Below are 24,319 nucleotides of genomic sequence, written 5' to 3'. Positions count from 1 at the left end.
TTACATCTTTCACGTGGCTTCAATTGACAACTATTGAAGATGTGGTGCTCATTACGTTTACAAGTCTTTCATAAACTGACACACACAACGGGATACTTTCAAGAATAACCACAACGTTTTAGACAAAAGTTACGACTGCTGTCAGAGGATTCAATGGAAGTGCCAACATTAATGACCTTGACCGTGAATAAATATTTTAAGTTTAAGAATACTTCGTCAAGCTGGTTCTCTGCCTGAGTGCTCAGCAAGGTCCAGTGCACAGACTCTGATTGAGGCCACATGTCAATTATGAACTGATTCAAAGGCTTTTCCAAACTTCTTTCCCAGTCCCATAACTCTGAAGTGACATACTTAACTAAATCCAAAAATTTTTAAAAATAAATTTAAAATGCAAGAAATTTCTGCTTTGAAAAATGAAGAGAGAAGACTCAGCGGGCAGAATCAGGGTTAGAGAATAGTCCACCCTTGACTATGGAGACACTACCAAGCCCTTACCCTCCTTTCTCCGAGATGGGATTAGAAACTGCAGAGGGAGGTCATTTCATTTCCCATTTCATCATCTGCTCACGTACGACACTCTCACCTGATTTCATAAAATCAGATCAATTACAAGGGAAAAGTGAGGAACTGGGAACCCTCCAGGTCAGAGCCCAAATGCTAATGAAGTTACCACATTTAGGTTTGTACACAGGCAGAATCTGTACTTCAGGAACAGAGTGTAGGCAAGGAAGCTTTCTTCTGACTGGGGTATTGGGTTCAGCCAGCAAAACGTGAAGATTTAACAGAGAAGGTGCATGGCAATGGGGCTGTTAAGGTTAGGGAGGATCAGGGTCCTGGTCTGAGTATTGGAAGTAAACTGGCAGGTCTCTTTCTGCTGAGGATCCCAAGTTGGAAGACATTAACAGCCATATCGGACATGGGAACTGGAATCTTTTGCTGTGGAGGATGCTAAAAACATTTTCAGCAACAATGCTTGTAATTCATGACTAGTGCTCATACACTGCTCTCCTTCAGTAATGATGCCAAAGGCATCAACCATGGCTCTTGGAGTCCTGAGGAAATAGACGGCAGATGAGAAACCAGAGGCCCCAGTGGAAGGATGACAACCTTGAATGGGAAGGATATGTTAAAATGTGTGCGTATGAGACTTAGGCAATGTCCTTTCACAGGGAACTCTTCCTTTTCTCTAAGACCTTCATTTCTATGGTTTCTCTCTTCAGAGGCTTGTGCACACTGATCTGTAAAGTTCAGGAAACAATGAACCTAACGCAGGCTTAGCAGCCAATAGTGGGAGAGGGGGAAAAGGAGCCTTTTTTGGTACGTTCTAATGCAAATGAGATCCGTGGAACGTCCCTGGCTACTCCTCCATTGGACTCACCTTCTGCATGCCAAGTTGACACGGTCCAACATAGAGAGGAGGCGGCGTCTCGGTGCTGGCGAGCGAGATATTATCTTGGCTGGGTAGGTCCATTTCCCGGATGACCTGAGGTTTCAGCTTCCCGTAGCGCTGGCTGCAATGGCGAAGGCTTTTTCTCTGCCATTTCTGAGTGGCGTCGCTATCTTTGCTTACCCCAAACCAATCTGCTGTGCCCCTGAAAGACACCAACACAGAAGCCCAGGGGAGGTTTGGGTTCGCTTCAGTCATGCGAATTAGAGATAGAAAAGGCCCAGTGGTTGACACCTGGTTCATCCCCAGGCAGGGTTCTGCACTACAGGATCTCTCTCTCAGCCTTTCATGGCTGGGGTTTAAATAGCCAGCAAGACAGAGGTAACAAAATCTTCAACAACAGAAGTCGTCTTTTCTACCAAAACAAAACGTTGCATGCAAAACGTTTTACGTTTTTCCAGTGGGGAAAAGAAAAGAAGGTTTGGCAGTCACCTGGGGAGTCTCTCCCCCCCCCCGCCGCCATTTCATTAGATTGGGGGGGGGGGGGCGGGAGGGGGCATGAAACAATGATTTTCTTTCTTTCAGCCTTTTCACAGAAAATCCTTACCCAGGCTGGACCAGGCCTAGTCCCCAGAGGTGGGGCTCTGGCCCTCCCACAGCCTCAGCCATTGCAGTCAGGAAGAGTTTCCTGATGCTCAGCTTGAATTTATCTTTCTTCTCCTCTCCCTGCTTTACCACCCTTGGGCTCTAATCAATCCCTCGCCTTCCTTGCATTTTCCACACTTGCTCCCTGAGATCTCAAGTTTTCAACAGCTTATTCCTGGGCTTTAGGGGTACATGGCACCAAGTTGCCTGCTGCGGAAAGCTCAGAAAGCCTAGGGAAAGCAGTGGAGAGCAGCAATGCAGGCAGGCCGGCCATCAGGATATTGCTAGGGCTCTGGCAGCAGCAGAATAGTTTTTACTGCACTACTGCGGCTTCATCATCACAGAAAGGCATCTATATTCAAAGACATAAACCAGGAGAAAGCCAGAACCTGTGAGGGATGAAATTAGGAGGATCACAAGCAACCCCAAATGCAGGACGACAGTCATGCTTGGTAGTATGTAGTGTCTCAGTAGCCATGTCAGTCCCAGGATATCAGCAAGACAAGGTGGGTGAGACAGTTACTAGTCATGCATTGTAAACACTCCTAAAGTCATAAGATTTGCCACTGGTCCATCATATGCATGTCCTCCAGCAGTGGCCAATACCGCTGCTTCCAAAGAAGGCAAGCCACAAAAACCCATAATGCACATGGCCCGGTGTTCAATGCTGTGAAGAAAAATTCCATCATCTCTCTACCCTGCTGCACAGATGGAAGCACGAGCTCACGTGATCTTTTACATCCATTCCCTACGGGGAGCAAGGACATCCACTGATGCTGTGCCTTTGAGAGAAGGGTACTGAGAGGGAAGCAGAGTCAGTTACTGTTAGTTCATCGGGTTTACGCCTCAGCAGCAAAGGGAAATAGATTGCTTTAGGGTTAACCTAGTCTCTTGCAGTGGGTCACAAAGGTCCCATGACTTTAGCTATTTTGATCCAAGGAGGAACGTAACATCTAAAATCAAAGGGCCCTCATGAAGAATGGCCTTTCCCTGCCCGCAGCCCCTGCCCTGTCATTCCCGAGAGGGCTTCAACTTAAGCAGCTTTGCTGATGGCAGCTTTGGAAGTGCAGCCCAGGACAAGAACGGGCCCCAGGCAATGCTGGTCCCAGGCCATATGGAGCTTTACAGGCTGAAACCAGCATTTTGGCTTATACTTGGAAGTTAACTGGCAGCTAGTGTGAATTTCAGAGCTCTGGTGTCAAGTACTCCCAATAAGACACTCAATTCACCCAGCTGCCTTCTGCACCAGTTTGAAGAGTAACCCCTCCACTGCAATGGTCTAACCTTGCATGGAAGAAGGCAGCAAAATCCGCCTCCAAGAGAAAAGAGACCCTGTCTGTACAAGACCCTGTCTGTCCTTCTGTACAAGTGGAGTCTGAACCAAGCCCATCCTGGCTAATCCAACCAGACCCCAGATGGTGGAATACATTGCATAGGTAAGTTGTGGAATCTCCATCAATGGAGATATTTAAGAGCAGATTAAACAGGCACCTATCAAAGACGGTCTAGATGGTGCTTGGTGCTACCAGGAGGGCAGGGGACTGGACTCCATGACCTCTCGAGGTCCCTTCTAGTTGTAGTGTTCTATGGTGAACTCTGGTCAAACACCATCATCTCCTCCTAGGAGGCACAGACAATTCCCACTACTAACAAACAGCGGTCCCCACTGATCTTCACTAGCCTGCGGATCTCACCTGCTTGGAGCAACTCACATTTCTTCTAATACTTCCAGCACATCAGTTGACGACAGAGGCCAAAACACCAAGAGGAGGCTTTGCACTGGGCTCAGAAGTCCTTCCCCTCCAGACACTGTTCAGCTCCCACAACCACCAGATCAGCTCAAACCTGAACCATTTTCTCCCTTTACTCAGAGTGGGAGGGACTAGAATCAGCACCCAAGCTGACAGCCTGAATTCACTGAGCTGTCCATAGCCAAAAACCAACTCTTGAGCTGAAACTGTGCACATGCTACAGTGGAGCAAAGAAACTCTCCTTACCTCCTGTGAGGTTTCAAAACTGTCTTCAAGGCTCATTTGGTCAGATCTGTCTCAAAGCTTCTGTCTCAAAGCCCTCTACCCATCTGCATTTGTGACAAGACATATGTGAATCAGATGTGACCTGTGAGGGTAAGCCTGCCCCTAGGGATCACCCCTCTACAGGAAGAGGGCCAAGGGTTTTACCGCCCAAGTAACCATTGATGTTCCGATGGAAATGGATCCTGCCTCAGAGCCCTTAGAACACCCTCCACCAGCAAAATGGGCCCCTTGCCCTGACAGCAGCGGACAAGAGATGACAACTGTTGTGGTTGAAGCCAGAAGCTGGGATGGAAGGGGCAGTTATTCTGCTCTGCTTGTAACACTCAGTGGAGCCTCAGCATCATCTGCACCCTCGCCCTTTCGCGATGTGTCCATTCCCTTCATGGGTTCGGAGTTGTGCTGATGAGTTAAAGGCCTTGGAGGGAGCACCGTGGGGAAGCCAGGCGTGGTTGCAGGAGGCTGTGGCTGTGAAATGGAGCAGGCGTGGGGCTGGAGCAAGCTGTGGTTTCTTGGAAATTAATCTTAACAAAATCCCAGTTTTAAAGCCCTTCCTGGCGGGAGAGGGTAACATATCCCCTTCTGCTACCCGAGCACCTTCCGGAAGCACATCGAGCCATTCTGACTAGCATCTGTGACCTGTGGGTCATTCTCTCTCTGCCCCTCTCCCTCAGGGGAGGCTGGGTGGGACTGTTCATCCTTCCAAGGCGCCATGTACACACAGCTGCTTTCCCGTCAGCATGGCAGGGTGAAGTGGCACACCCTGCACTTGGAGCTTCACAGGGCTCAAGGGATCCTCTGGGAATTGCTTCCAGCTGTGAAGGTGACCAGGCAGCAGAGGGCTTACTAGGAGGGAAGCTAATGGCTCGTTAGTCAGTTCCAAGCTAGGGATTTTCAGCTGCCAGACCGTTTAGTCAGTGTGTCCATCTGTTCTGTTTGGTGAGCACATGACACCTACCACAGCAGGTCACTCTGTTTGGTCCTGCCCAGCCCCTGGGGTCTATGCAGTAGGCAGCATGGTGCAGGGCTAGCATCCATGCATGGTTCACAGCAGCCCTCCCACACGCATGCATTGGCTGGGCTTCACACTCAAAGCTACTAGTACCTGAACAGCGATCGGGGCATTGACTGCCTTTTTCTCAGGGGCCTCCTGCCCGCCCGGTGCCCATGAATAGGCATGGTCTGAATCCGCTCAAACCGTACCCGTCTGCTGCAAAGAAAAGAGAGCTGAAGGGAGAGAACCTGCAGAGCTGGCCAGGAGAGGCAGCCAGTGGGATGTGCCTTTTCCCATTACCTCCGGGGCACTATACTGTCATTTTATTTATTCCTGTTCACCACAGTTTCACCACAGTGACAGCTAAGGCCAGCTGCGCCCAAAACCAAGACAGAGAGCACAGCCGTGTGGAGAGAGGCTGGGGGTGGAAGACACTGTGCTTATTAACTTGAAGCAGGGTCTGGGGCAAGCCACATGATGATCCCACTTGTGTTATGCCACATACAATCTTGACCTGATTTCCACATGACCATGGCGGATGCCAGAGAAGCCTGAATTCCCAGGACATCTGGAAGTCAAGCCGCTTCTATTTAGGTGTTTAACTGTGGATTCAGCTGTCTACCTTTAGGCGCCAACACATGGAAATGTTGCTTTTACCTCTCCGTGACTGTTTGCTTCTCTGTAAAATGAGGCTGTTGACAACCACCCCCACACCACCACCCCCTCCCCGAAGGCAAGGGCAGAAGCTAGGAAGGAGAATTAAAGGCTTCCTCCTGGCAGTCTTGCTGACAATTTAAACACAACAGTGCCAAAACTGAGCTCCTGATCGTTCCTCTCCATCTCAGTCGCTGTCCACCTCAGCCTCCTCCTTCTCCCTTGTGGTGGGAGGGGCTGGGTCTCCTTCCTCCTTTCATCTTCTAACACCAGAAGCTAGGCCAAGGGAGGGACTCCAGCGGATTTCTCTTCAGCATCTTTAAGTGTTGTTCTTTCCTTTCTGCCCCTACTGCTGAATCGCTCACCCAGTCCTCCATTGCCTCTTGCCATGTCTGCAGCCTCCCTGAGAGAGACACAACGCTGCCCCAAGCCACACAACACAACTGCCGCAATCATCTTTCTGGCCAGCCAATCACACCCCACCCTAGCGTCACTCGCCTGGCTCCCCTCTCCTCTGTATCAATGTACATTTTTAGTCTTGCCATCCTACTTATCCAACGGTGTCTTTTATTAAGCCATTCCCCACTCTTGTCACCTACCCTCAAGTGACCTGTATGCATGTCCTACAGCTGCCTCCTACCCACAGAACAGCCTTCCAAGCTGATCCACCAGGCCCCTTCCCCATTCCTCTGAGGAACACCTACAAGCCATGGGTCCAAGACATTTGCCAAAAGGCACATAAAGAAAAGGTGGCGTCCTTAGCAGCCCCTCTCTGCTGGGTACAAGTCTGTGCGGAATAGCGACATTATCTCACTGCAGCATGTTGGAAATCACCTCTTCAGAGCAGTGGGCCTTTTTCAAACGTTCCTATAAAGTGACATGAAGGTGAATGGGACTGCTGAGCCTTTTGCCCACCCAGGAACTGTGACTCCCCATCCGTACTGGGAGGGACCTTGTGCCCCTCATGGGGCTGTGAAACAACAATACACAGAACGGCAATTATAGAAATGTTCACTATGCCAGGGAGACAACCCCAGGCCCAGGCTGCCAAGCAGAGCACACAGCTGTCCCCAGCCCGAGACAGTAAACGGACTTTCCAGAATGCCCAGCCAGTCAAGACTCAGACTCTGTCAGATCAACAGCCCTAGACCAGCACCCAAGGACACCCAGCCAGGCCCAGGCTCAGAAAGTCAGATCTGACCATTGTTGGCCTGAGCACATCATCTGACCTCAGCTCCTCAATGGAGCACGAGCAGATTCTCCATTACCACGGGAATGTTCTGTACCTGCTGTAGCTGCTTCACAGCTCCAGAAGCCCTCCTGCTTCTGAGCAGCACAGGGGGAAGAGTCTTCCCCACACACGTGCTAACAGACGTATGGAGGAGAAGCAGCCAGTGCCTTCCCCATTTAGGGGCTGCCCTAACACGTGCCCAGTGGCGATGGTCCCGATGAGCCATTACAATGGTGCAGAATTGCTGAAAACCAGGGCTGAGCCGGTCACGCCTCCTCCCATTCTCACCTGTGCCACATCCATCCTCACTTCTCTGGCCTACCCCCAGAATGCACCTGTACTCGTGGCTCCTTGTAGAGGTGGTGGTTCAGGTGTGGGTCTGGCACCTGGGCCCCTTCTCCAGCAGTATTCCCTGTTCCTTGAGAGGGTGTTCATGCCTGCCCTAGGGCCAGGCACCATGAACAGGCCATAGAGTAGCAATGAACCAGGAGTTCAGGACGCTATGCTGGTCTGGAGGGCTGGGAGAGTGACTGCTGGCAGGGGGGAGTAGGTAAGAGATTAGGGAATGAACATACACCGCAGAACTGATCAACAAATGTTCTGTCTTGTCCGACCTGCCACTGCAACCCCCCTGGATGGCAGCACAGAGGGCATCAAATCTTCAGCCACCCCCACCCAGCCTCCCATGGGCCAGACATTAAGCGCAGCTGGAGAAGGAGCAGCTTGTCTTCAAGGGAGCTGTACGGAGCAGGTAGGGAACTGTTAGGGAGAGAGGGAAGAGATACAGGGTCCATGAGTCTCCTCTCCCGCAAAAGGGGAATGACCGCCTCAGAGCCATTGGAAACGCATGAGTGGAGGGTCTGATCTCCATCGCATACGCATCACACCCAAGAGGCAGACCTACCAGAGCGTTTCCCTGGTGACATTTTTGGCAGGGGACAGGGGGACTATCTAAAAAGAGAAATTAGGAAAAGAGTATAACTGAGTGGAGCCCATTCAGCTGTGCATGTTGTTCATCCACTGGGCAGGACTCACGCTCTTCGTTCAGTGCCCAAAACACTGTGACCACAGTCCTGCTGGAGGAGGAGGGAAGCCTTCCAGACAACTGCCTGTTTTCAAAGGTTCTGTCCCCAGACACAGCCAGGCACACGTACCTTCCTCAGGGCCATCACAACCAGGCTGCTATGCACAAGGCAGAGATACAAGGTGGGTGACGCTACACCCTTTATTACACCAACTTCTGCTGGTGAGCGAGACAAGCTTTGCGGCAGATGTCAGGCGGACGGCAGTGGGTTCTGCCATTTGGAACCAGGCGGTCAGACTGCTTGCACAAGGCGAGAAGTACATTGTCTGACCCACCATAGAGACAAGCAGCCAGAGGAAATTTGTTCAAACTTTCCAGAACTCTCCCCTCTGAGGAGAGATCAAGCCAAGAACATGTCAGCCCAAAAGGGAGTGTATGAAACTAAGGGCCTCAAACAGAGAATGACTCGCAGCCCTCCCTGGAGGGGTGCTCTCAGCACTGCACAGATGCCGTCCAAGCTGTACACTTGGTCCAATTCTGTCCAAAGTAAGTTTTGCCCATGGTCCCTCCAGCTGCAGCTGGATCTGAGAGAGCAAAGCCCCTTCATTTTGATTGGTTCTGGCAAAAGAGCCGCGTGAGGTCATGCTAGGCCAAGAGTGATGGCCCTGAATAAGGGCAGTGCAGAGCTGCTGGGGAACCTCTGGGAAGGACTGAGCCAGGGACACCAGAAGAAACCACAAACTCTGACTAGCACATCCTGCTTCTCTGTGTGCAGTCGAGGCTGCCCAGCCCTGTCTCCTTTGGGGTGAGCTGCAATATCTTCCCAAACACTGAGCACAGTAATCTCCTGCAGGGCTTTGACCAGGTCAGAGCGAACAGACAGTGCCAATACTCGGGAAATACTCTGTTCTATGCTACAGTAACGATCACGATTAAGCACGTCTAACACAAGGAAGAGAGTGTAACGCAGCAGCACAGGCAAGTTCTGATCACCCAGCTGCAGTAACGCTCCTGAGTTAACTGCTCCTGGGACTCCAGGATCCTGAGCAAGAAATTGCTGCATCTCTTCAGCAAATGCAAACAAAGACACAAGGCGTGTCAGCAGCAAATCCCAAGGCAATTGCCTTTGCCGCTAAACCTGTCGCCGTGCGCACAATATGCCATGCCTTACCTTCTGATGGTTTGGGTGATGGAGGTCTGTCGCTGTAGTGTGGGCCGCCGTGACTCGTTTGGCGGGGAGGGGAGGCGGGTGTTCTCAGCAGGCATGCTGACGCTTCTCAGGAAGGCCTGGCGTTTAAATGGCTGCAAAACAAAGCAGGGGGCATTTCAGCATCCCGGTATTCATGGTACACATTCATTCCCTAGTGAAACCCAGTAAGCACACGAAACAGAAAGACACTAACAGTAGGGCAGCGTCCCTAGCCAAGGGCCGTCTGTGCACTGTATCAGGAGCTCATGGGCTAACTAGTGCTACAGTCCAGGTCTGTGTCAAAGCTATTGCACCAGACTTCTGCTTCTTTACTCTGGACTTTGCCACAGTGCTGAGTACGTGCGAAAGGCAAGTTACCTACAGGGTCAGGGCCTTTCTCCCTACACACTCCCAGGCTCGTGGCACGAGTCACACAAGTGAGGAGACAGACGTTGCCATCATATCCAAAGCATGAGACCTGGTGGTAATACCCAGGCATCTGTTGGAAAAATCATACAGTAGACCCCCAAGTTACGTGGGGGCTGTGCTCCTCCACATCCTCGTAACTCAAATTTCACACAAGTAGGGGGAAGGGGGAGAGGGGACAGCCAGGAACCAGCCGCTGGCAGAAGGCTGGAGACTGACCAGAACTGGTAAGTTTCCAGGCTCCCACAAACCCACAGGAGCTGGGAGCCAGGCTGCCGCTGGTTCCCAACTCCCCTGGGCTTGCAGGAGCTGGAAAACTCACCAGTGCGCCAGCACTGATGAGTCTTCTGGCTCCCTGACACTCTGGGAGCCAGGTGGGGCTTCTCACCGGCTTCCCCCAGCTGGGGGAGGTGGGACCTGGAATGGGGAGCAGGTGGACGACCTGTGCTCCTGCCAGCGCCTAGCCCCTGGGAACCCCAGGATTTCGACCTGGGCTTAACTTGAGCTCAAGTCAAAATTGTGCATATCGAGAGTTGACTGTACAGCAAAACACAATATTGCCAATAGGTTCCTGAAGTGCACTGGGACCACTTTTTGCTTCTGAAAGCAGATGTAGTAACCAATGGCACCGTCTTTTTAGATTTCAATCTGACCAGCAAGAAGGAACTGAAAGAAAGTTTTGAAGACAGCAGAGAATACAGGTGAAAGTGACTATGAAATGAGATTTTGTGACTGAACAGAGGAGAGTGAGAGCACTAGAACAAGGCCAATGGACTTTTAAAAAAGACATTCAAATCAGAGAATTTGCTGGTCAGCTCCCATGGGACAAAATACCTTATGGGAAAAAAGAGGTAATGTCTCAAAGACACAACATTAAAGGCACAATTGCAAGGTCTCAAAATGCAAAAGAAAGACAGCAATAATAGTAAGAGGCCAATATGGCTCCACAGGAGCATTATAAAGACCTGAAAAGCAAAAAGAACTCCTATAAAAAGTGACAACATGGAGGAATTGCCAAGAACACCACAAGCAGGTAGAGACACAGTTGAAAGGCTAAGGTCCAAAAGGAATTTCAACTAGCAAAGGTCATAAAAAAGCAATGTAAAGAGAGTTTTTACATGCATTAGGAGCAAGAGAAAGATGAAGGAAAGGGTAGGTCCTCTGCTTTGCAGGGATGCAGAGCTAATAAACAGCTGGCATGAAGCAGCCTAAGGTGTTTAATGCCTATATTGTTTCAGTCTTCACTTAAAAGGGTTAATGGTGGCTGTAATGCCCTCCTATGCCCAGGGTTGTTTCTGCCGTGCCTCATCCATTTCCCAGGCTCCTTAAACAAACCATATGGTCTCTCATCTCCCATTATAGCCCTTCTTGGGGGCGCTCTGGATTCTTCATTTACAAAAGTTCCAAAAAAAGCAAAACATAAGAAATTTATCCAATCACTCACAAAATCCCCCACAGGGCTGTTTCCATGGCCTGGCACACACCTCAGAGCCTGGGGGCAGAAAAGGTTCCCTCACAGAGCCTCTCTTACCAGCTTTCAGCCACCCTGCCCAAGCTGACTCCCTTGCAGTGTCTCAAGTGTCAGCCTCTCCCTCTTCCACCCCCCTCAGCCTGAACTGTTTCTACTCTCTCATAAGGAACCAGCTGCTTGAGGTTCCTACCCTGTAACAGGTGTCTCTGGATGGCTCATTTAGCAAGCCTGCTCCAGAATTCACATCTTTTGCAGGCAATTGCCACATTCCCTCTGCTCTCTAAGTCACCATATATACAACACAATTAATATTAACAAGGGGGAAGGAAGAAAGGCCAAAATAGAGAAAGAACATTTTAAAGACTCAGAGGGGTCACCAAGTTAGTCTGTATCTTTCAAAACAACAAGAAGTCCTGTGGCACCTTACAAACTAACATATTTTGGAGCATAAGCTTTCATGGGAAAAGACCCTTTAAATCCTCCTCTGGACCCCTCCCACTCATGCATCTGACAAAGCGGGTCTTTGCCCATGAAAGTTTGTGCTCCAAAATATCTGTTAGTCTATAAAGAGCCACAGGACTTTTTTGTTGATTTTAAAGATTATTTAGATAAGTTAGATGTATTCCATTCAGTGGGACCTCATCCAAGAGTACTCAAGGAACTAGCTGAAATAATCTGAGGGAACGATTAGTAATTATTTTTAGGAAACTCACGGAGGATGGATGAGGTCCCAGGCACTGTTGAAGAATAAACATAGCACCTGTCTTTACAAAAGGGAACTCAGAGGCTCAAGGGAATTATAGATCACACAGCCTAAATTCAACACCTGGAAAGACACTGGAACAAGTTATCAAACAAGCCATTTGTAAGTACCTAGAAGATAAGAGAGGCTATGTCTACATTACAGCCATCCTTCGAAAGAAGTTCTTGCAGAAGATGTCTTCTAAACAAAAAACACCCCTCTTTCAAAAGAGCGCATCCACACACAAAAAAAGTGGATCGAAAAAACTGACCTGCTCTTTCAATAGTGAGCATCCCCACAGCCCCTGCTCTTTCAACAGAGCAGGCTGGGGATTGACAAAGCCAGTGCCTTGGGGACGGCTCTTCCAAAAAGGACCCCCAGGGTAACTACACACTTTGCTTCTGAAAGAATCTTCTGGAAAAGGCGCTCTTCCTCATCTGGGAGAGGAAGAGGGCTGCCGGAAAAAGTGCTGTGTTCTTCCAATTTAATATCGAGACAACGCATTGTGTGTAGACATTCCATGGGATTCTTACAAAGAGCTCCATCTTTTTAAAACAAACTCGCTAGTGCAGATGTAGCCAGAGTGACAGGACTGTTCTCTCCTACAGGCAGCCAATGAACCTCAAAGAAATACTCACCAGCAGCCACACACCACATCATGGAAACACAAACCCAGGAACCCGTCCCTGCAACAAACTCTGTTGCCAGCTCTGTCCACACATCTATACTAGACACACCATCACTGGACTTAACCACATCAGACACACCATCAGGGGGCTCAGACACCCACACATCCACTAATGTGATCCAAGCCATCCTGCACCAGCAATGCCCCTCTGCCACGTACAATGGACATACTGGACAGTCCCTGCACCAAAGGATGAATGGACACAAATCAGACATCAGGAACTGGAATACACACAAACCTGTAGGGGAAGCTTGGGCACACAACATCTCACCCACCCTGCCACAGCTCAGGGAGGAAATGGTGTGCTTACAAGCTGCCAGCACCAGGGGCTGCTTCTTTACATCTATGAGTGTTTGCAACTCCCAGGTCTAGGCTCGTCTGGATCTGCAGATGCTGCCAGATCCAGGTATGGGAGGAGCTCTCACTGCTAGTGACAGGTGCTGCACCCCTAGTTCTGACGATCCAGAATCCAAATTAGCACGCAGGCTCAGGGCTTCCTCCGTGAAATAGTTCCTGAAGCACATTTCCTGCGCATGCCAAGCCCAGGGCAGGAAAGATTTGCAGATGCCACAACGTATGGCAATATGCACTATCCTGAGGTACTTCAGCTAGAGGTGGTACTCATCAGTCACAGAGAAGGGATGCAGACATGCACCAGTTTTCAAACCTCAGACTGCAGGGCATAGCCCTCAGTGGGAAGGGGTAGGGGGGAGCATATCCCGGCTGAGCTGCAACTATAAATACTGAACAGAAAACAAGGACTATGTGCAATGGACTAAATCTCTCTCTCAGGCACAAAGGAAGAGAGGCTCTGACTCAAGCCCCACATGGCAGTAAGAGAGAACTAAGGAGGTGTCAATTCTCATAATCTATCATAAACTCAGGTGGAAGCACAAAAAGACTCAACGCACAGCATCAACAGACACCGCTAAGAAAAACTGCTGGCTTCACTGCATGGTGCACCCACAACGAAATACAGACAGGGACCAGCACTCAAAGGATGGGCTTTATCTGCAGCAACAATAATTCAGGTTAAATATCAGTGAAAATACTCTAACTAGTTACCCACAGGATTAGGCTTCCAAGAGAGGAGTTGGAACCCCCATCATTGGAAGCTTTTAAGAAGAGGGAGTATAAACACCTAAGAGGCACATTCTAGGTTTTCATGGGCCTGCCTCAGCACAGGGGTGTTGGGCTTGATGCCTTCTCAAGGGGAGGAGACACGAGCATTTAAGCCACATCCCAGCACCAACAGGTTCCCGCCCTCTTTTGCTCCTCCCTTGCCCCAGCAGGAAGGGGGCACGGGCTCCCCGCCAGCCCATTCAGGACAGGAAGCAGCATTTCAGCTGCCTCCTGAGATAAATCAGCTCCTGAGGGGTCTTTTCAGAGCCACTGTGAGGAAAAACTGATGAACCCCACACCAGCTGGGACGCAGGCATCCTCCACGACTTCACAAATAGATGCCAGGCTCAGAGAGGGAGCATCTCTCTTCAATATCCCAGGACAGTGGTCGGCAACCTTCGGCTCCGAATGCTGCTGACACTTACTCCACTTGAGGCTCTGGAGGCTGTCGCTGCGTAAACAATGTTCGCCGTTAAACTGGATTTAGTTTTTTATTTATTTGTTTGCTTGTTTAAGCAGCAGCAGCCTCCAGAGCTCCAAGTGCACTCAGCAGTGGCAGAGAGCCCTGGAAGAGGCAGCCGACAGGGCCTCACCTCCAGAGCCAAGTGTGGGAGGTGGCAGTGGAGAAGGAGAGCAGGAACCTGGTCCCCCCCTGCCCCCTGCAGCATGCCACCCACCAACCACCACCAGTAGCTGTGGGTGGGGACCTCCCGACTGTGCCAGGGAGATGGAGAAAGAAAACAGGCAGCTCACCCCCAGCCATGGCCAGCGCTGTTTCCTCCACTCCCAGCCCGGGGCCCTCATCCTCCAGCTGCCACCCTGCTCCCACCCGCCCAGTGGGCACTGCACACCTGTTGCAGCCCACTCCAGGCACTGCACTCAGCAGCAGCAGCAAAGGGAGAGCAGGAGGCTCTGCTTCAGCCGCAGCGGGGAGCTGCAGCCAAAGGGGAAAGAGAGGCAGCCGCTCATCTGCCAACTGATTGCTCCGTCCTCCCCTGCTGCTGCGAGCTCGGAAGTGCCTACCCGCAGCACCCAGTGTTAGCGCTGCCACTGCACGGACCGCAACATCTGCCTGCACTGCAGGGGAGCTGGGGGTGGGGGGCAGGCACCAGGGCCAAACTGCCTCCATGTACCTCAGCAGCTGGGAGAGGTGGGCATCACACAGAGCGTCTGAGGCAGGTAAAACTTGGAGATGGGGGTGGGCAGTTTGGGGGCGAAGGGATTAAACCTGGGGGTGGCAGGGCAGATTTGCGGGACGGGAGTACAGCTTCAGGATAGGGGAGCAGAAGCAGGCAAAGCCTGGAGATGGGGTAACAACTTTCTAACTGATACAAACATTGTGTGCGCTGTTCTTAAAGTAGGAGTGACAAAGGACGGTTTAACGTTATTTATTAAGGACTGTCTCATACTCAGGTGCATTGAGACTCGTACTGATTTTTTAACCAAATTTGAAAAAATGGTTCTTCTTGTTATTTCTGCTGCAGACCCCCGCCCTAGGAATTCAGTTAAGAGATAAATACATACACATGGACTGGCTGATCTGTACACACTTACTTTTTAACTGTCCTGTATCAATAGGTAGTTCACAGGCTCTTATCATCTTACTACCTGTACTAAACACCCCCTCACAATTATTGTTGTTGTAGAAGATGGGTCTCAACAGAGGTCACTGTCAGCTCTTTATGAATTGTCAATTTCATCCCAGCCTCACTTTCTACAGAAGCGGCTTTCTCCCCAGTCCCTCCCTGTCCACATAGTCGCCCTTCACATTGCTCTGTCGGCAACATTACTCATTCTGCTGTTCTCCTTCCCTTATCTTTTCTCTTCAGCCTTAAATTACTCTGAATATTTCAACTAGCTAACCTCTCTCACCTACTCCCTTTCCAGGATGCTTCTTTTATCCTAATACCCATTTTCTCATTCTTCCTAGCACTGTAGTCCGCTGTGGAGCTCTTTTGGAGCTACTACGTTCTTGCTTATTTCCCATGCTCCTGGCATTTACACATGTTAACACTCTACATACTCTTCATCTTTTGTTTCAGGACAACCCATCTCCTGCCTCCCTTTGTTTGGTGGAAGACAGAGTTCACCTCGCCTGACTTAAATGAAGCTCTCATTTCCATCCTGACCCTTCTAATTTAATAACCACTCAATATACTTTACCCATCTGCTATTTAGGACACTGCCCCTAAACCATCTAGGGAGAACAGGCTCCTGTCACAGTACAGTCCAAAGCTCCGAGAGTCCAAATCCCTTCCCACTGTGTGTACAGATTACAATGAACTCACAGGTTCACTCCTTACGTCTGCTCCCTTCTCTCTGTACACTACTCACACCAGTACCTGCACAAAGGTGGGCTCCTCAGCCGCCGCCACAGTGACTGGCACTGGTATGTCAAGTTTGAGCCACGGCGGTTTTTTCCGCTGTAAACTGCTCGTGCTGTCACGCCGCACTTCCGACATCTTCCCGTCTCAATCTTCAGGCCTGAGAGAAAGAGAAGAGACCACAGAATTTAGATGGAGCCCTTGCCATTCGATGCAGCAGCGTGCACCACGGGCCAGGCAGATCTTGCCTTTTATCATGCATGGCTGTGAGCAGTTAGCGATCACTCAAATTCTGTCCATAGTTGGCTAAATTTGACAAGTATTTTCAGCGACTAATCCACTGCTGCAGTTTTGCAGGCGGTTTGCTATGAGCATTCAAGAGTCACCTTCCCAGCAGTGCCCAGCTCTGATTAGATACACATGCCATGTCATCTGTTTCTGCTCTCCAATCAGAGGCTGAGAACAGGTGTCCTGCGTGAACACTAAATTCTGGTTTTAAAATTCACTTTCCAGTCACACACACTGAGATTTCCTGAATAGTTACTGTTTTCTCAAGGACTGGGGGGTAGATTACCATTTATTTGGACCTGGGGTCTTCCAGTAAATCAGAGCCATCAGCCTCACTCTGAAAACTCCTTCTGATTCACCCACATTCCCTAGCTGAGCCAAGAACTGTATTTCTGACTTTGGCAAATGCTAATTAACCATTATTGTCTTAATATAATTTTCATTAGCTGTTGTATATAAAACACAACCACATACTGATCCCAGGAGGGATGAACCCAGCGTGCAAACTACTGGAGCTCATGATATCCACGAGAGAGTGATTGTCATAAGGGGATAGTACAGAAATAGCATTAAAGAAAAATCACTGCAGTCAATTAAATGTTTCAATAACAATGTGACAAGTTACCGCTTAGAGGATACATGTACACTTACTGGAAGACTGAGGCAGTGGTGGTTGGTTTTCCAGGGTTCAATTTAGCATGCCTAATAAGGCCACACCAAATCCAACCACTAGGGCTTCACCATCGACCCTGGTTCTCCTCACTGTTGTGAGACATAAGGGAGGTCAAGGAGCCTCTCTGCCATCGACCTCCCACTGGGAGGACAGCAAAAAAAAATAATCGATTTAGGACACATCGACTCCAGCTATGCAATTCATGCAACTGAAGTTGTATATCTTAAAGCAATTCTTTCATGTAGCATAGACCTGGCCTAATAGCGGTTACACGCTTTTCCCCCAGACTTCTCCTTTTTCAGTTAACCTCTTCCAGGCAGGGATCATGTTTGGAAAGTACCTGGCACACAGCATATGCAACAGAAACACAAACCGTTCTCATCACTTCGTTCTATATATAAATTTACAAACATACCAAGCTGCTTATACAAGTTTGATTTCTGTCTTCTTCAGTGCAATGTACGGGACAGGATGCAGAAACACAATATTTGTGTAAATACAAGGGCAGCAATTATTGTATTATGGCCAGTTCTGGGCACCACATTTCAAAAAAGACGTGGACAAACTGGAGGAAGTCCTGAGGGCACAAAAAAAAATGATTAAAGGTCTAAACAACAACAACACAGCCTATGAGGGAAAATGGATTTCTTTAATCTTGAGAAGAGGAGGCTGAGCCCTGGTCTACGCTAGGGATCAAAGTCGATCCCAGATATTCAATTAAAGCCATGTGATTTGTGTAGGCAGAATCGATGCATCAGGATTGACTTTGATCCCTGCTGTAGATCAGGGATCTTCAGACTCACGTCAACCTTCCTTACACTACACTTCAGTGTGGAGTACCAGGGTCAACGACCAAGCCCAGAGAAATAAATTTTGCTGCATCTTCATACACGCAGCAAAACTGATCCTGGAATACCAATCACAGCACACCGACACCACCCCTTCCTAAGTACAGACATACCCTGAGTGGGGACATATGACCTAGACTGTAAGAAGGAAATAGTGACTAGAATAGCAAAAGCAAGAGCAAGTTTGAAGGTGATGGATAAGCTCTGGAAGAGCAAAGCGATTAGCTTAGGAATGCAGCTGAGCATCTTGAAAAGGTGTTTATTCAGCAGCGTGTTATACGGATGTGAGATATGGGTGGTAAGAAAAGATTCAAAGAGAAGGATATTGATGTTCTAGAGGAGCTGTTATAGAAAGATCCTGATAATAGGATTGATGCAGAAAGTCAACAACAAGGAATTATATAGGAAGATACAGTTGAAAGAGAACCTACTGCAGAAGGTTATACAACAGAAGGTACATCTATTTGGCCATATCTGCAAAATGAATGATGAACCAAAAGTCAAGATCCTGGCATCTGGCATAATGAACGGTTCAAAATAGGTGAGGCAGACTCCACAGAGAATGGTTAGATAATATAGTAGATTGGTGTGGAGCTAGTCTACAGAAACTAAGCCACTCCACACTGAATAGGGAAAGAGGAAAGGAAATAGTGAGGGAGGCCTCAGACACCAAAGGGCACTGAGCCCATAGTTGATGATGATGATGGACTGGGGACACGGTAACAGTTTTTAAGTACAAAAATGGCTGCAAAGGAAGAGAGAGAAAAATTGCTCTTGAAAATAGGACAAGCGGCACTGGGCTTTAACTGCAGCAAAGCTGGTGTAGGGTGAGCTTTTGGAAAAAATTCCTGTCACTGGAAGCACTGCAATAAATCACCTAGGGAGGCTGTAGAATTCTGTCACTGGAGATTCTTCAGAGCAGACAAGAGTTAGACAAACACCTGTCAGGGATGGTTTAAACCAGGGGGTCGGCAACAAACCAGCAAGAAGAGCCTTTTTTTCCCTCCAATTTGGTAAAAACTCCGTAATTCAAGAGTTGCCATGCATGCAAATATGAGGCAGTCCTTAATAAACAACGTCACACCATTCTTTTTGTAACCCCTATTTTAAGAGCAGCACACATACAATGATTTGTAATATGATACAAACTTTCTACATATTCCGTTTCCTCACACTTTACATGTGTGTGTTCGTACCATTGTCTTCCTGACTTTCACCACCGGAACCTACTATAATTATGCCAATTTTACTTCACGTTTAATTTCAGTTTTCTTTGTTAAAAAGCATGCTGCCCTTCACAGCAGGAATGCCAAAAGTTTGTTTCCTTTTCAAAATTAAGACTTTATTAGTAACACAACCAAAACACAGATACTGTATCATACCCCACAATGCACTGCACATATTAAAGGGGGAAGTTATCAAACATTTCGAGATCACATACCATTTGCTATAGGAGTTGTTCACTGTTGGGCTTCTGGACATTTACTGTTTATCAAAAATAATCAGGAGGGTTTTTGCTGTTTGTTTTTTAAAAACACTTTGCAATTATTGTGTCGGGAACCACAAATAAGTCCTTAAAGAGCTGCAGGTTGTAGACCCCTTGTTTAGACAATATTTAGTCCAGTCCTCTGCTCTCAAGGCACACCTAGAAAACCTCTTGGGGTGTATAATTAAAAACACAGGCATTAACTCTATAGAAATCGACCTGCAGGGGATCGATTGCCACAACACCAATCTCCCATAAGCATAGACCTGTAAAGGTGTGCAAACACTGTGTGCCTTCCAATCACAATGTGTCCCTTTATCATTTGCAAGCAACCCAGATACAGATCTTGAGGATACCTCTCTGATTACTACGAGTTCATTAAGTTCACAAAATACAGTGCAGTAAATTCATTGCTATATGATGTTTTATCAAAAATTGAAGCCTCGCTGCCAACCCTCCTAAGTAACAAAGCATTCCACTGCATTTCTGTAATTTGCTTGTGCCCTGTTCTTAGAAACAGTGCCATATACCTGTATAAACGGTTACAGTTATATGAAGTGTGAAAGGATATGCTTGGAGAAACAGGTCACCATGAGCTGATGAACAATGGCTTGGATTCAGTTATGAGCCCAGTGTGCAAAAAGACAGACACTAATTGTCTTGCTTTGTACTGGCTTCCAGCCCAAACTTCTGACCCTGGTGGAGCAGATATCATGGCACTGGACATGGGTGAGACTACAGCCAGCTTGTCCTGGTTAAGGGAACTGTGTTTCAGCAAAGTTTCAGGACCCCCAGAAAAGCTAGGGAATTAATACCTGAGCCCATGGAGTAGGCCATGCACCTCGCGTACACTCGGTGATTGGATAATGTTATTTTGCCGTGTAAAGGAAAGTCTACCTTGATTAACAATTAAAAAAAATACTCATGTTTCCTATTTCCAGGACACCCTTGTGTTCACAGGTGATGTAGTGGGAGAGCATCCTGGTGGCTAAATTATAAATTTTTAAAATCTGGGCATGAGCTAGGTGTCAGCTGGGGCTTGAGCCAACCATTTTATTTATTTAAAAGAGACCCCCATGTCCTATTGAACTTGGCTCTTGTAACTTTTGTGCTAGGCAGCAGTAGCATTAACATTGGCAGAGTTTATACAAACCATTTGCCCATTTCCAGCCCTCTCATGAAAATCTAGCAGATGGAAGAAGACAGCAGTAGAGATGGAAATATATGGGAGGGGAAATGTTTAAGAATCAAGGTGAGAGTCAAAACAAGACTCTGGTGCCATTTAATCTAGAATTTCACGGCCAGAAGGAGCATTATGATAATCTAGTTTGACTCTCATGACCCAGAACAAAGAAAGTCATTGAGTAAACTCTGCCTCAAGCCCACAACTTCTGACTGAGCTATAAAGTAGCTTTTAGAAAAATACCCAGTCTTGGTTTAAGACTTCAGGGTGATGGAGAATACATCATGTCACTAGGTTAAGTTCTATCAAAGATTAAACACCTTTACTGCAAAAATCAAAACAAAAAAAGCAGCCCAGTAGCAGTTTAAAGACTAACAAAATAATTTATTAGGTGATGAGCTTTTGTGGGACAGACCCACTTCTTCAGATCATAGCCATACCAGAATAGACTCAATATTTAAGGCACAGAGAACCAAAAATAGTAATCAAGGTTGACAAATCAGAAAAATATTGTCAAGGTGAGCAAACTCACAAACCTGTCAGCCAGGACTTTAATGGAGTGGGCCATTCTGTTAATGACCTGAAAGTCTGTGTTTTACTGAAGAGGAATTTTCACAACAGTTTGGAAAGAGAGGCTGCTGAACTCTTTTATATTAAAATTCGACACATTGACACATTAATCAAATTTGACACACTGAACTGGGATGGGAATTTTCTAGATCATTATAGGGGATCTTTTGCACACTTGGCTTTATCTAATTCTTGACCACCACCACCCTCCCCACCTCCTGCCCTATGCTCTCTGATTTGCTCACCTTGATAATATTTTTCTGATTTGTCAACCTTGATTACTATTTTTGGTTCTCTGTGCCTAAAATGTTGAGTTTGTTCTGCTATGGCTATGATCTGAAGAAGTAGGTCTGTCCCACGAAAGCTCATCACCTAATAAATTATTTTGTTAGTCTTTGAAGTGTGACATGACTGCTGGTTTGTTTTGTCAGAATACAGACTAACACAGCTACCTCTCTGTCCCTCTTGACTATGATAATGTCACCTCTTAACCTTCTCTGGGATAAATTTAGTAGATTGAGCTTTTCTAGTCACACACTGAGGCAGATTTCCCAGATTTCTAGTCATTCTGGTAGCACTTTCCAGGCTATCGACATAGTTTCCAGCTGTGGACACAACTAGGCACAGTGGCTAGAAATGGTCTCACTAATGCCATCTACAGAAATAACACCCCTTTCCTACTTCCACTCCGTGTTCTCCCGCTGCTACATGCTTATGCACTCTCTTATGCGTTAAAAAGCTGATTTCTCTAGCTCTAGTAAAGGAGACCCGCTGGCACCAGCAATGGTACCAATCCACTAATATGTACTATAACCTCCAGAATGCTACCAGACTCTTGTACTGCTTCTCACACCCAGCAGCACCACAAAGGCATGCACATGTTAATTCTCAAGTACAGCCTTTACAGCTCTAACAAAACAGACAGCAGTCTTACTCCAAGCCAGGCCAAACCACACCACCGTGGCAGAGAGGCGGATCCCCCAGGTACAAGGGAGCTAGACAAGGCATCAGAGCTTTAGTCAGGATAAGAAACAGAGAAGCACAATTACCAGACAGCTCTCTGCATTTTATCCTGACATGCAATATGCTGACAAATTCCCAATGGTTGACTAAGAGCACACCTACGCTTGCCATTTAAAGCAAGTCCTTTTTTGTGCAGAAACTGTGGGAGTGTCTACATTTGCAAATTACTTTTTGGGCTAAAGCTCAGAAGTTTCACTGCCAAAAGGAAACCATCTCCACCAGAAGTGTACAGGTCTTACTGGTGACGGTTTTGCCGTGATGTGAACTGAAGACATCTTCTAGCTGTATACAAAGCTTTCAGCCTTTACAACATATCCCAGAATGCCTCGCTGACCACTCTAGCCAACACCTCTGCTGCTCTGACTTCAGAGAAACAGACCTCCCTCCCTCCCCCTGTAAATCCACAGGGAACTTTGAAACTCCCTCTCCCGTTTTCCTGAAAAGTGTTCTCTTACATTCTACTGAAAATGCCAGCTCCTCAGAGCAAATCCTGCTTGCAGCAATGCTGAGCTACTGAAGTTGACCAGTGTTTGGGGAAAGGGGATTGTGCAGGGAACCCAGGGTGTCCTGCAATGACCTCCCCGCTTCCCATGAGAGCTGCACTATGGAGCAGCAGCTCTCAGGGTGTTTCACTGGAGATGGAAGTGCAGCAAATGTAGACACCCTTGGATGCCTGTGACCCCAAGCAAGCACCCAAACCAGCACTTTTCTCTTACTGGTTTCAGCCGGGTTATTCTGTTTCAGCAAAAACAACGAGAAGTGCTCTGGCACCTTGAAGACTAATAAGTTTATTTGCGTGAGTGAAGCTTTCATTGGCTGGAGCGCATTTCATCAGATGCATCTGATGAAGTGGACTTGAGACCACAAAAGCTTATGCCCAAATAAAAATTGTTAGCCTTCCAGTTGCCACAGGACTCCTGGTTTTCTTTTACTAGTTCCCTATCACCAGAGAAACTGACAACACAAAAATTCTGCAAGTGTAGGCAAAGCCTAAGATTGGGATCAAGGTAAGTTTCCCAAGCTGTGGAATCTGCAACACACTCTTGGTGCAGTTCAGAAGTAAACAGTACTTGTCAAAAAACAAGCAGTCCTGCAGCACCTTAAAGACTAATAGATTTATGTATTGAAGTGGGTCTTACCCAAGCAAGCTCATTACCTAATAAAATTTCTTAGTCTTTAAGATGCTACAGAATGGCTTGTCTTTTGTGAAACTACAGACTAACACGCCTTCTCCTCAGAGATTATTTGTCAAATGAGTATGACAAAAGGCCAAAGTTCCCAGAAATATTCTTAACACACAGCCACTGCTTGATGGCTTTCTAAAAGGTCTTACCACAACTAGCCTCACATGTACCAAACACAAGTGTTTATGGAAGAGTCTATATCACATGACTCAAAAACGAAATTAACAGCCCCCCCAAACTACAAATCTGCTGCATTTTTGCTAAATGCATGGAAAGAATTCCAACACGATGTCATCTGGAAACCTTGTTTGTTACGTATGAAGCCTTTTGTTGGCTCCAGCAAGACCTTCGGGGCCGGTGGCGTTTGACGTAACAGTGCAAGTGCGAAAGATACAAGAGGTGATCAAAATCAGCACATGGCCCAAACAAGTCCTCACGTCAAGCTGGGAATGCAGATACATGAATCATCCCAAATTGTGTAAGAGTTTACACAACAATCCTACAGTCTGGGCTATGCTTAGTCATATGGGCAAAGTCCAACCCACACCCAAATGCTACTCTATTGGGAGTGAATAGTATGATTCTGCCGTCCTCTTCACGTATCTTATACCCAACACTAACTGTACAAGAGTCACCATCTGCTGCAAACATGGCAGCTACATTACTACCTTGGAGGCATCTGCTAAGGAATCAATCTTTCTATGCCTCAGCCCTGTGAAAAATCCACTGAAGGTATAGAGAACTGGAGAGCCGGTATTTGTTTAATTGCAGAGGAAAGAGACAGAGAGGAAAAGCTGGGGCTTTTAGAGCAAGGTGGTGAACACTACAGAAAAAAAGGAAATAGCTCCCAATAGTCTGTCTCATCGGATTTTCAGAGAGCTAGCCCATGAATGAGGGCAGGTCAGCTAGACTTGGGATGGGAGAACTCTGTAAATTTTAAGCCCATAAGGAACCATTCTGATCATCTTCTCTGATCTCCTGCACAACACAGGGAATTTCACTGAGTCTTACTTCCAGCCCATATCTAGCACGTACCTTTTGGGCACATGGCATCCAAGTCTGATTTAAAGACTCCTAGTTAGAGGACAAATTCCCATTACATTTTTGAAAAGACATGTTGCGTACGCAAGTCAG

The 24,319-nt window shown here is 47.6% G+C and overlaps 1 protein-coding gene across 10 annotated transcripts in view; it reads right to left on the bottom strand.

Moving 5' to 3' along the window:
* The window catches only part of RHBDF1 (rhomboid 5 homolog 1), a 77,561-nt gene that overhangs the window by 23,604 nt on the left and 29,638 nt on the right, over positions 1-24,319 (bottom strand). For 6 of the 10 annotated variants that reach the window (XM_075010386.1, XM_075010395.1, XM_075010396.1 and 3 more), the window contains 4 exons: positions 15,949-16,090; positions 9,140-9,270; positions 5,171-5,275; positions 1,379-1,592 (listed from right to left, as the gene is read on the bottom strand). In XM_075010386.1, the coding sequence (XP_074866487.1) occupies positions 1,379-1,592; positions 5,171-5,275; positions 9,140-9,270; positions 15,949-16,068 (570 nt within the window). In that variant the 5' untranslated portion in view covers positions 16,069-16,090. Of the gene's footprint in view, positions 1-1,378; positions 1,593-5,170; positions 5,276-9,139; positions 9,271-15,948; positions 16,091-17,306; positions 17,674-24,319 lie in introns of those variants that run through there. The other 4 variants (XM_075010391.1, XM_075010392.1, XM_075010393.1 and 1 more) reach the window with 4 other exon arrangements.

This window comes from Carettochelys insculpta, chromosome 16 (genome assembly GCF_033958435.1).
Source record: "Carettochelys insculpta isolate YL-2023 chromosome 16, ASM3395843v1, whole genome shotgun sequence".
Classification (NCBI taxonomy): Eukaryota; Metazoa; Chordata; order Testudines; family Carettochelyidae; genus Carettochelys; species Carettochelys insculpta.
Note: the sequence above shows the minus strand (reverse complement) of the source record. Positions and strands in the feature narration are given on the sequence as shown.